This window comes from Plecotus auritus, assembly GCF_963455305.1.
Source record: "Plecotus auritus genome assembly, chromosome: 6".
NCBI classification, from domain to species: Eukaryota; Metazoa; Chordata; class Mammalia; order Chiroptera; family Vespertilionidae; genus Plecotus; species Plecotus auritus.
Window position 1 is genome coordinate 3910636 of NC_137773.1, and position 15015 is coordinate 3925650.

The 15015-nt window shown below is 53.0% G+C and overlaps 1 protein-coding gene across 1 annotated transcript; it reads right to left on the reverse strand.

The window, feature by feature from the left end:
• Nucleotides 1–2071: 2071 nt before the first annotated feature.
• On the reverse strand, nucleotides 2072–9426 carry ARL10 (ARF like GTPase 10). The gene is made up of 4 exons (XM_080674751.1): nucleotides 9152–9426; nucleotides 8429–8630; nucleotides 5044–5219; nucleotides 2072–3002 (listed from the first exon to the last, which is right to left on the reverse strand). Exons 1-4 carry the CDS (start codon nucleotides 9332–9334, stop codon nucleotides 2829–2831), a joined length of 735 nt encoding a protein of 244 aa, XP_080530877.1. The 5' UTR covers nucleotides 9335–9426; the 3' UTR covers nucleotides 2072–2828.
• Nucleotides 9427–15015: the final 5589 nt, after the last annotated feature.

Below are 15015 nucleotides of genomic sequence, written 5' to 3' on the forward strand. Positions count from 1 at the left end.
CACCCCATCTTCTGCCGTCTGCCCTTGGTGGCCTGTGGGCCTGGGTGCAAGGCACAGGCAGGACAGCAAGGCCCTCTACTTCCAGATCTTTGATGGCAAACCTCCCCTTGTCCCTTAGGGCCTCATCTCCTGGGGCAGCAGATGAGGAAACGTTGGAGGGTCCCTTTTCAGAGCTACTAGAAAGGACTCTGAGGACGTGTAAGCAGAGAGCAAGCACGAAGCCCACTGCTCACTGCCCCGCTCCGAGGTCGGGCAGCTGCGCGAGGACCACACCACAGGCGAGCTTCAGCAGCTGGTGCAAGATGTTGGCAGTTGCTACTAAACTACATTAAGAACAAAGTTTTTCGAAGGCAAGTGGGAAGGTTTCATGGAAAACCCGATGCTTCCTTCAGGCAGACAGGCCAGAGTTAGATTTTCATCAGCACTTCCGCAGAGGGTTGGGTGGGGGAGCAGTGAGGACTGACTCTGTCCATCAGCACAAGCTCACGGCGGGCAGTTGTGGGCACCAAGAGGTGCTAGAGGCTTCTTGGGATGGGCAGTCAGTCCAAGGTGGTGGTCCCGGCAGCCTCAAGAGCCCTCTTGCCCAGACTATCCTCATGTGCCAGCTCTGGGCCAGGTTGGCCCAGACACCTCCTACCTGTTCCCACGCGTAGATAGGTCAGAGCTGTAGAGTCAGGGCAGTGGTGGGAACAGGGTCACCCAGACTGGCTCAGGGGCCTCACTGCGATGAATAGCTCCAAGTAATGCCTGCTTCCCAAAAGCACTCATTTGGCTCCCGAATCAGTCACAAGGCCAGGCAGCTAGCTGTTCTTAAGAAAGCCTGCTGTCGTGCTTTGCCCAGTCAGGTCCTGGAAATCAGAGCACACGGGCCCGGCAGCACTCTGCTTCAAGTACGGGCCAGCAGCCCCGCACAGGAGCACAGCTGTCAGCCACAGGCGTGCTGAGGCTCGCCCACAGGCCGCCAGAACGTCTGTATTCCATGCAAGCGTCAGCGTGGTGGCAGGCTGGCCCTTCAGTGCCCCTCAGCAGTGTGTCTTCTGATGCCACTGGGACCCTTCAGTTCTGAGTGGTCTTTAAAGGTACCTCAAGTACATGTAGTTGAACTCTATTCAAGTTCACCTCTCCCTACCAGGGACTGATACTCATAGACCACAGGCAGATCTCAGTGAGGAGAAAAGGGTCCCTCGCCAGCACTGGTTCCAAAGGTAACTTTCCAGCACTGGGATCCAGGTGGGGTTCATAGAGCACAGAAGTGGAAAGTCAGAGAAGGTCCAAAGGCTACTCTACAATCCAGGTTGTTCCTTAATTGTTTAAAATAAAAGCAGACAAGTCGCTGCTTAATGCAGAACGTTAATCCGAAGCCCTAGAGCAGAGCGAGCTACTCTTCCGTTCTGCCTCCCTCCTCCCCCTCTTCGTGCGCCAGCTGAAGGATTGAGCAAAGTAAACAAATGAAAGGAAGGCACGGACCCTGTTCTCAATGAAAAAGCAAACAGAATTGATAAAAAATAGTCCATTTGTGGCCATTGGTTATTCAGTGACCCTGACAGACCAAAGGCTCCTCTTCTTGCCTGCACGAGAGAAGTGTCGGTGCAGACAACATGGTCCTGACTGGCTGGTCACTGGAAAGAGAATCACGGAACGTGCACTGGAGAGACCACCAGAAATTCCGTCCAACGCTGCCGTGGCCACCCACGGGCGCGGGAAGGCTGAGCGATGTGCCCCAGGCCACCCTGCTGGCTGGTCGCTACGTCCCATTTCTTTACCTGGATGTACATGATTGAAATTTCCTTTCCCAGAGTCCTCTGTTATCTCCACAGAAGGGATCTGACATATTGATGGAGGTACAGTCCATGTGGATCAGTGTGAACTATCCTGGTATCATTATAGTCAAAGGGCGGGGGAGCTACAGCTTTGGCTCCTTGACCTGCCTAACCTACCACTGTCATTAATGCTTCCAGCCATTTTCCTCAAAGATCCAGACTTTCCATGACAGTCATCTGGGGTTGTGATAACAGCACCTAGAAACAGAGGCTAAATCTTTGGCCTGTTCCTTTTATAAATAAATAATCACATTGCAGTTCTAGATCAAGGCCCAGCTCTGGTGGATAGTCTTCAGTCTTCTCAGGAATGGGACTGTGGTCTCCCCCACTTACGGAAACCTGGTGCTGGCACAGTTAACACAATAGCAGCAGCTTCTGTCTCCAGACGTGGCATGGAAATTCAGTGTTTCTGGTTAGGGGGTGACCACCACTTACCCTGCAGTCATGAGAGGGGAGTGGGCTAGGCCTTAGGGAAGCGGGGAGGTTGCAGATCCTTGCTAGGATCGCCAGGTTTGTCCTTGCACTTATCTCTGATGCTAGGAAATGCATCTCTCAGTTTGCAAACGCAAACACACACATACACACACACAGAAATCGCCTTCCTTTTAAAATGATGGCCCCGGGGCCAGAGGGGAAGAGACTGGTCAAGGCCACAAGCCAGATGGGCAGAGCTGGGGCTGGAGGACCACGAGGAACTGAGCCAGGGTTCTCTGGGTCCTGCCTAGAACCTGTCTGCGAGGAGGGGCATGAAATTGCCAGGAATGAACAGCCTGACTGTGAGCGCTTTCCTCAACCACCAGGACCTGCAGGGAGGGGAGCACTGAGCCCACCCTCTGCCCCACCCTACTTCAGCCCCAGGGCCACCTCACCAGGAAGGCTTCGACGTGGTTCTTGGCCCTGATGAGGGCAAGGAGAGAGGGAGGTGCTGCCACCAGCTCCTGCCCCAGGCCCAGGCCAGGGATGAAGGAGCAGGAGCAGCAGGGCTGGTGGGTGAGCAGGCGTGCCAGCCTAGGAGAGAAGCTCCAAGAGTAGTTTCCAGATGTGCACGGTGCCAGGGTCTTCAGATCCGGGTCCCACAGGGGCGATGCTGGCCCCCAAGAAGAAGACCTCCCGCTGGTTGTCAACAGCCTGCAGACCCAGCTCCTGCTGCAGCTCCACCATGCTCATGGCCTCGCTCAGGTCCTGGTGAAACAGCCACAGTGTTTCCCAACACCCAGCCTCGTCCAGGAATAAACTTGAGCTACTTCAGGGAACCTGGGGCCCAAGTTCCCAGAGTGGCCTCTGGACCCCTTGGTCTAAACCAGGGGTGGGCAAACTTTTTGACTCGAGGGCCACAATGGGTTCTTAAACTGGACCGGAGGGCCGGAACAAAAGCATGGATGGAGTGTTTGTGTGAACTAATATAAATTCAAAGTAAAGGAGCGGAGGGGAGAGCAAGAGAACCGGATAGAACAGCCGGATCCGGCCCGCGGGCCGTAGTTTGCCCAAGGCTGGTCTAAACTGTTCCTCATCCCTGCCTTTCCTCTGTACTAATCTCTCTTCATCATCAACCACTGTGGTTAGAAGTAGCACTTCCTATACATCAGGCACTGATAGGTACCAAGTCTTATTCAATTCTCACAGTTTAAACCAACTGATGAGGAAATTGGCTCAGAGAAGGTGAAGTCATTGTCAAGGGAACAGAACTGGCAGAGCCAGATTTCAAACTCAGGTTGGTGTGATGCCCAAGCTTAGGACCCTTACAGGAATCCCAGCTGTTTCCTAAGCTCAGTAGTGGAGAGATCTTACAGTGGGCTCACTTCCGGACGAGTCAGAGGCCACTGCAGAACTTGGCTGGTGAGGGTATGTTATCATTTCAAGCCTGGCTTAAGAGTGAAAGGATTCTTCTTGGAGCAATTCATAGAATGCTGGGACCTTCAGTGCTGTCTCCTGTAGGTTCAAAATTGCTATAAACTACAGTTTGTATGTAGGATGATGTATGTAATTCACTGTCCAAACTGGGGTATTTCTGAAACTCAGAGTGGGTACTACCAATAATTATACTAGAATAACAGGCATAAGTGGGTACTGTCCCAGGCAGACCAGGACGTATAGTCACCTATTTATAAATGTCATGTATTTCCCAATAGGCAGGGGGAATCTGAGGTCAAAGACGCAAGCCTCTCCCCAAACAGGTTGGAAAGGTGTCCCGTGACACTCAGGGACATGGGCACAGGCCGTAGGAAATATTTCAGGACTCCCTACGGTGGCAGTTTCACCTGGTGCTGAGAATGGCACTTGAGGCAGAGGGCTGCTGGGCCCAAGGCACGTCTCTGGCACCCGGGAGAGCTATAGTGCGGTGGTTAACAACAGGACCTTTGGGGACGATCTGAGTTCCAGTCCTGGCTTTGCCACTTACCACCTAGAACTTTGGGCACTTGGGGACAACAGCAAGGCCTGTCCGAGGGTTTTGTGGGACGGATGTGAGGTCATGGTTGTCAGATGCCTGGTGCACTGTAAGCACGCACACAAGTGTACTCATTCTGTCCATCCCCCCCCCCCCCCCCCACTTCCCGGCTTTAGCTCTTGGATCAGAGCCAGAAGTCGCAAGGACGTAGCAGAGTGAAAAGGCGCAGGTTTTAGAGTTAGATCTTTCACTCTCTTCAATGTGAACAACCTTGGGTTGATGATAGAATCTCTCTGAGCCTCAGATGCCCTGTCTGTAAATGGGACCAGTATTTCCTCCCATGGAGGGTCAGCAGAGGCATAATATGGAAATGTCATTCAAAGCCACACCTGGCGTCTAGTGCAGCCGTGGGCAAACTACGGCCCGCGGGCTGGATCCGGCTGTTCTATCCGGTTCTCTTGCTCTCCCCTCCGCTCCTTTACTTTGAATTTATATTAGTTCACACAAACACTCCATCCATGCTTTTGTTCCGGCCCTCCGGTCCAGTTTAAGAACCCATTGTGGCCCTCAAGTCAAAAAGTTTGCCCACCCCTGGTAGTGGATACTTCATAATGATGCTTCTCATTTCTCTAGGATGACAAATGACAGGGAGGGAGAAGGGAAGGCAGGCAGGACAGGGATGTGGGGTGAGGAGGGAGCAGAGGCAGAAGAGTGGGGGACAGGCTCTCCGCCAGGGCTCTAGTCACGGGCCTGGGCCTGATCCCTCTCCAGTGCGCTCACCCAGCCCAGCCACTTGTGGATCAAGTCTGACCTGAGCCAGACTCCTGTGGCCCTCACCTGCTTGTTGGCCACCACTACGACAGGCAGGTCAGGGTCCTTGTCCAGCAGCTTGTGCAGCTCCTGCCGGGCCCAGGGCAGCCGCAGCCGGTCAGCCGAGTCCACCATGAACACCAGCACGTCCACCTCGTTCACAAACTCCTTCCAGTAGAAGCGCAGGTTCTGGCTGCCACCGACTGAGGAGAGGCCAGGGGCCAGCTCAGAGCCTCCCTAGGCCCTGGCCTCTACAGACAGCCCATCCCGCCCCCCCCCCAATCCAGCTTCCCAAGGCTTCACCCACCAGGGACAAGGAAAAGACCACAGGTCCAGAGCCAATCAGACCTGGGTTTAGTTCTGCCTGAGCGCCGGGTCTCCCTGGACAAGTTGCTATCTTCAAACATTAGTCTCCTCCCTATTAAACTTACTCAACGTCAAAACCCAAAGACACAGATACAATGCTCTGTTCTGAGGGCTGGTGGATAGTAGGTGCTCAGTAAACAGTCCTCTCCACCGCTTTCTCCTGGGCTGCCTTGCCTCCTGCCAATTCCTGGCTTCCTCCTGGGTAAGCAGCTGTGGTCGGAAGCCAGGACTCCCTACCCTGCTTGTGCACAGCCATTCTCCATTCAGTTTCTTTTGTTCAGTCTGGTCACCCCACTTTCTTCCTCCAGAAATGCCACATTCAGTCCTACCACGTGGCTGCCCACATATGCCCCCAATGTGGGTTGCCTTCCTTTTCCTTCTGTACCTCTGCACAGTCCCCATTGGTCACCCTGCAGCCTGGTGTTTCCGGTTATAATTCTGACCCTTGTGGATTCTAAGCTCTTTGAGGGTTAGAGCGGTTTCCCTCTGGATCCCCCCAAAGCCCTCAGCACAATGCCTGGCACATAGCAGGCACTCAACAGGTACTTACTGAGTGCTTACCAGGTGCCAAGCACTGATCTGGGTGCTGGGGAAGCAGAGGTGAGCGAGGCAGGCCGGGGCCTGCTCTCATGGAGCTCCCTCCGCCATCAGGACAGACACAGCAGTAACACCAGCACATTTCAGAAAGGAAGGAAATGAAACAGGAAAAGTGAAAGTGGCTGTGGGGGTGCCTTTGGATTGGGGGTCTAGGAAAGTCTCCCCAAGGACGTGGCATGTGAGCTGAGTCTGGGCTGATGTGAAGGAAGCAGCCATGGAAGAGGCAGAGGGAAGAGCACTCGGGGCAGAAGGTGGCCAGTGACTGAGGCACCACCTGAGGGAGCGGGAAGCCATGACCAGCAAGCCTGGCCGGGGCTGAAGCACACAGGGCCTGGAAGGCCAGAGTGGGGCCGTGGAGCCCCTTCAGGGTTTTAAGGGTGACTTATCTAAAAGATACCACTGGCTCACCCGGGAACAGCCGTGAAAGCAGGAAGACCAGCAAGGAGGCTGTGGGACTCGGCAGGCAGTGATGGAGGTGGGGAGAAGTGGACAGACCAGAATCTGGACAGACAAGGATAAAGCGGACAGGACTAAGCTAATTCAGTGGATAGAGGAGGTGGGGGAAGGAAGAATTATCACAGACCCACAAAGGCTCCTCAGCTGGGTTCCAGGCCTGGCATTGTAGGAGACCACAGCAAAGTGCATGTTCTGGGAGGCGAACGCCCCAGGACTTCGATGGGAGATCTGTGGTTGAATCCAGGCTGAAAGACCCTATGGAGGCTGCACTGTTCCTGGCCAGACCCTTGGGTAACATGAAGACACCGAACCCCTCCTCCCAGGGCTGGAGGAGAGGGGCACTATCTCTGCCTGACAGGGTGGGCCTCAAGGGCAGAACCCCCACTTGACCTTTCTGTGCCCCTGGCACAAAAGAGGGAGATGGGGACCGAATTCCAGGTGAATATCGATGTTTGCTACAATCGGGGAGGAAAGATGTAGCCAGATCAGACCAATAGGCAAGTGCCTGAGATCAGAGGAACTGGGCCCAGTCAGGCCAACAGCCAGGCCCTCAGAGTCTGAGCCCCTACCTAGCACTTAACCAAAGCCACCCAGTCTTTATGGTCTGAGTCCTGTGGCTGACAGGAAGTCTACCTGTCCCTCCATCGTCTGTGGCTGAACACAGGTGGCTAAGTACTGCTGCCCTCTGTCAAGCTCTCCCAAGATCCCAAAAAGCCTAACACCGAGGGCCGGGGGCAGCTCAGACCCTCTCTGTTCACTCAGCGAGCTCTCCCAGATACCTGCTTGGGGCCGGGCCTAGGGCCAGCGCTTGATCAGACCTGTGTCTCAGAGGCCGGTATGTGGTAAATACTGCAGCAGCAGGTGTGCCCCGAGGGAGAGCCCCCAACCTACAAGGGCCTCAGAGGAGGCTTCCCAAGCACATCGTGTTTGGTGTAAACCTTGAAGGATGAGTATTAGTTCATCAAGGGAAGATGGCTTTCCAGACTGAGGGAACGGTGCTTGCAAAGGACAGAAGCAAGAAAGAAAACATCAAGTACCCTTCAGAAACAAGCAATGGGGCATGGCGCTTAACAACGAGAGTCACAGTGCTGGGCCTCAGTTTCCCCATGTCCTAAGGAGGGTACTGTTTCCAGATGCATGGCCTTGCTGGGAGGATTTTATTAAGTGCAGTCATGCACCACATATTTCGATCAATATCGAACCACATGTATGGCAATGGTCCCATTAGATTCGAATGGAGCTGGAAAATTCCCATCACCTGGTGACAACGTAGCACAACACATTACAGTTGCCTACGGTGTTCAGTACAGTCACATGCTGTACAGCAGGAGTCCTCAAACTGCGGCCCGCCGAGGACATTTATCCGGCCCGCTGGGTGCCGCTGCCTGTCCTGCTTGGCAGCCAACGCATCCCCGGCCCGCAGTGCGCATAGGAATTTGTTCATAGTTTTTTTTTTTTTAAACTATAGTCCGGCCCTCCAACGGTCTGAGGGACAGTGAACTGGCCCCCTGTTTAAAAAGTTTGAGGACCCCTGCTGTACAGGCTTGTAGCCTAAGAGCAACAGGCTACACCACACAGCCTAGATGTGTAGCAGACTATACCACCTAGGTGTAGAAGTGAACTCCATGGTGCTCGCACAAGGATAAGATCACCTAACGATGCCCTTCCAGGGAGCATCCCTGCCCACACGCCTGCCAAATGATTGGCATACAGAAAACCAGCTGTTAGCACCTGTGTTAGGCATGTGGGCTTCAGCTGGAGTGAGGCACAGGCAGGAGGACCAAGCTGGAGCTGCCTATTCACGAAGGGCCGCCCACGTCAGAAGACAGCTTTTGTATCCTGTGCCCTGGACCCGCGGGAAGAATTTCATACGGGGACGTGATCTGCTTAGGTGTGCATTTTGGAGCTACCCCCAGGCAGAGCCCAGGCTTGGGTCCCATCAGGTGACGGGGAGACCGTGTGTGCGCGCGCGGGGGCTGGGGAATCTGCTCACTCTCTAGCAGGTCCACCTCGAAGTCCTTGGTGGGCAGCCGCACGGAGTTGAAGCCCCAGGTGGGGATGTGGCCTTCCAGCGGAGACTTCCCGGACAGCACGCGCAGGAACGTGCTCTTCCCGGAGCCATCCAGCCCCAGCACCAGCACCTCGCGCTGCTCCAGCTCCTCCAGCGCCGGCTCTTCGTCCTCCTCGTCTTCAGGCTGCGGGGCACAGGTCAGGCTGCGGTCTCACCCTCCAGCCTTGCCCGTCCCGGGGCAGACCGAAGGCACCACCGCGCCCATCTCCGCTCCCACCCTCAAGGGCAGGCAGGCACAGCCTGGGGCAACGGGACGAGCGTGACCCTTGGAATCCCGAATCCCTGGCCTCGTTCTGCAGGCTTTCCCTGCGTGGCCTCGGGCAAATTCCTTAAGGCGCGTCCCAGGTCGAAGGGAACACGAGTCGGGGAACCGCGCAGCGCCGCCACCGGCTCGCGAGCCAGCGGAGAGCCTCCCGACAGCCCCCGGGCCGCGCGCACTGCGCAGGCGCCGGGCCGGCGCGGGCTGCACGCGGCGTGGCTCCCACACCGCCAGCGGGGAAGCCGCCCCACCAAAGCCAAAGGCCCACCCATTCCTCGGGTCCAGCGGTCACGACGGCCCCGCTGCCCGCCCGGAGCCTGGGGGCGGCGGCCCCAAGCCCAGGCGCTCCCGTCGCTCGCGCGGAGATGCCCCGGCCCCGCACTCACGTCCCACTCGTCCCACTCGGGGAGGCGGGCGGGCTCCGCGCCCCACCAGCCCTCGCCGCGGTCCCAGCGCCGCTCCCGTCCGCGGCCGAAGTAGGTCTTCCAGAGGATGAAGAGCACCGAGCCGAGCAGGGCCGCGGCGCCGCCCAGCGCCAGCACCAAGGGACTCAGCGGCCGCGGAGCCATCGGGCCGGGCAAGGGGCGCGGGGCGCGGTGCACAGGCCGAACCAGCCGGCCGCCGAAGATGGCCCCGCTGCGACTGCCGCGGCCGCGCCCACCCACCCAGCCCCACACTACAAGCCCCACAATGCACCTCCGCTGTCGCGACAGGCCGTCCGACCGGCAGGCGGGAGGGGGGCGCGGGCCGGAGCGCAGGGACCTCCCGCCCCCTCCGCCGCGTGCGGGATGGAGCGAGAGGCTGTGCCTGGGAGGAACGGGACGGTGACATGGGCATCTACCGAGCTCTTCTGTGTGCCAAGAGCTTAGCTCCCGGCTGCTCCGGTTACCCCTTAAAACAGTGCCCCCCAGAAGGGAAGACCGAGGCCCGGGTCGCACCCTAGTACTGCGTGTCTGTAAACCCAAGCGACCTGGTTCCTGCGCTTCCCCCCAGACCTCAGGGAGGAAATGGCCACAGGACCTGTCTAATTTGTGATTGACTTTTTCAGGAGCACTAAGGTGTTCACTGGGAATTTATTTCCAAGGGAGAAAAATAACCCCAATTGCTTTCAAATGCCATCTTTCTTTGTTTTTAAATATTTTTATTGATTTCAGAAAGAGAGGGAGAAATAGAAATGTGGACGAAGTTCTCCGGAGCATTATCTCAATGTGTTTTTTTACGTTAACAGAAACATCAATGATGATAAGGAATCATGGATCAGCTGCCTCCTGCACTCCCCACACTGGGGACCACTGGGGACCATGGGGACCGAGCCCGAAACCCGGACATGTGCCCTGATCAGGAGTCAAACTGTGACCTCCTGGTTCATAGGTCGACCACTGAGCCACCGCTGGCCGGGATCAAATGCCATCTTTTTTTTTTTTTTAATATATTTTATTGATATTTTACAGAGAGGAAGGGAGAGGGATAGAGAGCTAGAAACATCGATGAGAGAGAAACATCGATCAGCTGCCTCCTGCACACCTCCCACTGGGGATGTGCCCGCAACCAAGGTACATGCCCTTGACCGGAATCGAACCCGGGACCCTTCAGTCCGCAAGCCGACGCTCTATCCACTGAGCCAAACTGGTTTTGGCTCAAATGCCATCTTTATGAAAATGATATATTGTCATAAACGAAGTCGACATACTCTGTGTGCAGACATTTAATTAAACATACTAATTTTGATTATGCAGGTATTTAAAAAACATTGGAGCCAATTATTTTACTTTTAGTATTCAGAGATTTTTTTTGTGGGTCCCCAAAAAGATTTACATTCTGAGGTACTGGGGGCTGGGACTTCAGCATGTGAATGTTGGTAGTGTTAACGTAAAAAACCATTGAAACCTGTAAAGAATTTTTGTGCGTTTATTTGAGCCAAACTGTGGACATATGCCGGGAAGCAGAACCTCAAGGAATTGAGATAATGCTCCGGAGAATGGCGGGTTACATTTGTATTTATACATTGCAATCAAAGGAGGGACATAGGTGGGTTCCATGAAATTCATTGGTGATAGATTAAGGAGGTGGGATAAAGCAAAGAGGGGGGAGGGGGGAGGGAACCCCTGGGATTGGACAAAAAGTAAATGATGGACACATACTTAGGTGAGTGCAGGACAATGAACATGATAATGAAGGAATTTGTGGTCTCTGTCCTGGCGCCCACCACATTTGGTTGTGCCCCAGGGGCTCCAGAAAAAGGGAAGTTACTGGTTACCCAGACATTTCAAGGGTGTGTTATCATAGATGCAAAAAGACAGATGGGCTCAGTTAAGGTAAACGTTGACCTTGTCAGTGAAGATACCGGCCTAGGAGGTGACTTCCCGCCATCACTGCGTTTAGTTCAAGTTTCATTTCAGACCATCCTTTGTGGTTACGTTAGGTCTCTGAGTTTGCAAGACCGCCATGCAGGCCTCCCCTGAGCTGTCAGGTCAGCATGTGGCCCCTTCCGTCCACAGGAGGACACAACTAAGCCCAACACAGGGACTATGTCCTCCGTCCCAGTGTACCAAGCACCCAGCACAGTGCCTGACAAAAGATAAGACACAAGAACACAATTTCTGTCCGACCAACTGCCCCCGCCCAGCTGTGTGGCATTGGCCTGATTCCTTCTGTTCTCTGCACCTTAGTTGCACCATCTGTAATATTAGGTTGTATAAGTTGGTTTCTTTTTTCACCTTTTTTAAAAATAAGATTTTATTGATTTTTAGAGAGGAAGGAAGGGAGAGAGAGAGAAACGTCAATGTGAGAGAGAAACATCTATCAGCTGCCTCCCATATGCACCCCTATGGGGGACAAACCCACAACCTGGGTATATGCCCTTGACCAGGAACCAAACCTTTCGGTGCATGAGACGACACTCAACCAACTGAGCCACACTGGCCAGGGCTTACTTTATTTTTTAGACCAATTTTTAATTTTATTGATTTGAGAGAGAGAGAGAACATGAGAAAGATTTGTTGTTCCACTTATTTATGCATTCATAGGCTGGTTCTTGCATGTGCCCTGTCGGGGGATCAAACCTGAAACTTTGCATATCGGGTGCTGGCTCTAACCCACTGACCTGTCTGGCCAGGGCAAGCCGGTTTGCAAAGACAAGTCTGACAATTGAGTCTCTAGCCCAGCATCCTTCACCTCTACAATGAAACCTTTCTCCCCCCTCACCACTAGAGGGAGATGTTGCTTCCAGTTTTTTCTTCCTTGGAAATGTACCTGTTGCCCCAGGGATTTTAACAAGTGGAGGAACTGCTCTGGCTGGTGTGGCTCAGTTGGTTGAGCTTTGTCCAGTGTACCAGGTAGTTGCCAGGAAGGCAGCCCATCGATGATGTTTCTCTCTCATTGATATTTCTCAAAAAAAAAAAAAAGTGGAGGAGCTGAGGCCGACGACAGCCAGCAGCCAAACTATCGGGTAGATACATAGTCTTGGGCTTGAATTTCAGCTCTGCTGCTTCCTGGCTGAGATACGTTTGCCAAGGTCCCCGTGAAAGTATTAGTTTCTTCAGCTGCCGATCGGGCAATGGAGAGGGACAAACCCTGAGCACTGCAGGTGGAATGCCTCATCGATGATGACAAAGGGGCAGGCTTCCAGGTAGGGCTCCCAAGTCTCCAGAAATGCAAAGGCCCCCTCTTGCTCACCTTCCTAGTAACCCAGTTCCTGTCTGCCCATGGGTGTGGCAGCTCTGACTAGGGAATGGGCCTTTCTGAGGGCGAGGCCTGGCCAGAGAGGGGAGGGATCTACGGGAAGGCAGGCGACCCCTCCCCCATGAAGTGGAATGCAAGAGAGATCCTGGTGGACTTTTGAGGCTCCATGTTTACTGAAGTATGAAATGCCCAAGGAAGCACCAAAAGACAATTCAGGGTCAAAACTAATTTAGAGCCCTGACCGGTTTGGCTCCGTGGATAGAGCGTTGGCCTGTGAACTGAAGGGTCCCGGGTTCGATTCCGGTCAAGGGCATGTACCTTGGTTGTGGTCACATCCCCAGTAGGGGGTGTGTAGGAGGCAGCTGATCCATGTTTCTCTCTCATTGATGTTTCTAACTCTCTATCCCTCTCCCTTTCTCTCTGTAAAAAATCAATACAATATAGAAATATTTTTAAAAGCTAATTTAGAAAATTAGTTTCCTTGTAAGTATATATTGTAAATATACATAAAAAGGCAACCATATTCCCTGGTCAGCCACACAGAGGGCTCCTTGACCAGTATCTGGCCCCAGAAGAGAACCATGCAGCTGAAACCGGTTTGGCTCAGTGGATAGAGCGTCAGCCTGGGGACTGAAGGGTCCTGGGTTCGATTCCAGTCAAGGGCATGTACCTTGGTTGCGGGCACATTCCCAGTGGAAGGTGTGCAGGAGGCAGCTGATCGATGTTTCTCTCTCATTGATGTTTCTAGCTCTCTATCCCTCTCCCTTCCTCTCTGTAAAATATCAATAAAGTATATATATATTTTTTAAATAAAGACTCTTCTTAAAAAAAAAAAAAAGAAAAAGAAAGAAAAGAACCACGCAGTCAGACCTCAGAGAACCTCCCAGAGATGCTGCTGCCCTTGGGGAAGCAAGGTGGCCGTGCACAGAACTGGAAGCAGGCTCGGTTAAGAACCAAAACCAGAGTCAGGGACAAAGCACAGAAGCGGCGAGGAAGGGAACTTCTAGAGACCCACTGCAGGAGCTAAGAACGATGTCCTGACTTTAAACAGCTCGGAAGGTACCCTTCTTGGGTTTTGTGGATTCAGGCATGACAGACTGAATCCTCCTTAACTGTGCAACCAAGACACTTAGAAAACTAATTTAGCCCAGCTGGAGTGGCTCAGCGGTTGAGGTCAACCACTAGGAGGTCAGGGTTCGATTCCCGGTAGGGGGCGAGCAAGCACCTCATGTTGTGGGCTCGATCCCCAGTAGGGGGCGGGCAGGAGGCAGCCAATAAATGATTCTCATCAGTGATATTTCTCTCTCCCTCTCCCTTCCTCTCTGAAATCAATAAAAAAAAAATTAAAAAAATAAAACTAGTTTACTTGCATGGAAACTTTGAAGGGAATCCAGGCTTTAGATGAATAAGCTCCCCAATTAAAAAACAAAACACACAATCCCATTTAAAGGGGAGAACCCCATAAGATTGTGATGGTTAAACGTTTATAGTTAGTCTGTTCTTTGTGGAAAACAGCAGTTTTCTCACATGGCTACTACCTGCCTTGATCATGCCATAGTTTCAGACATCAGTACTGTAAAAGTCAGAGGTAAAGTTGTTTTAAGTCAGAGTCAGTAACTTCCTGGAAAGGCTTCAGTTGTCCTTTATTTGGGGATGAGAATGAAACAAGATGAGCCTGCCTTCTGGTTCATAGAAGGGTGCAAAGTGCTGTTTCCTCCCCTTCTGACTGAGGAGTGATGTGCATTCTGTTCTGCTGATGGAGGAGGGTAAGGGGTCAGCTTTGCTTCCGCGGAGGGTTAAAAATGATGGCATATACTATTTTAAAAGTTCCAGATGAACAAAGTAACACTTTTAACACACACACATACACACACACACACACATCACATTGCGATGCAATTGTGCTATTCACAAGCTACTTTTAAAATTTAGAAAAGACTTTTGCCCTAACTGGTGTGGCTCAGTGGATAGGGTGTCGGCCTGCGGACTCAAGGGTCCCGGGTTTGATTCCGGTCTAGGGCATGTACCTTGGTTGCGGGCACATCCCCAGTGGGGAGTGTGCAGGAGGCAGCTGGTTGATGTTTCTCTCTCATCGATGTTTCTAACTCTCTATCCCTCTCCCTTCCTCTCTGTAAAAAATTAATAAAATATATTTTTAAAAAAGACTTTAATGTGTGCTGCAGTCAGGTGAGGTGGCCTGGTAATCACTCAAGTTTAAAGTTGCCTGGAGAAAGCCTCTCAGTCCTGCCTGTAGACCTGGCAAGTGTCAAATGCTGAAATCTTTTTATTTTATTTTTTATTTTTATTTTATTTTATTGTTGACAGTATTACAGATGTCCCCCAATCCCACCCCCCTTTTACTCTTCTCCTCCCAGCCCCTGCCCCACCCCAGGCCTTCACCACACCATTGTCTGTGATCACTGGTTATGCATACATGTATATGAATGCTGAAATCTAAATATGAGACCTACTCCCCAGCCAACCACAGCCCTCCAGAGATGAGCCATGATGGCAAGCTTGGAACGTGGGGTAGAAACATGTTGCTTTATCATGTTTGTAAACCCTATAG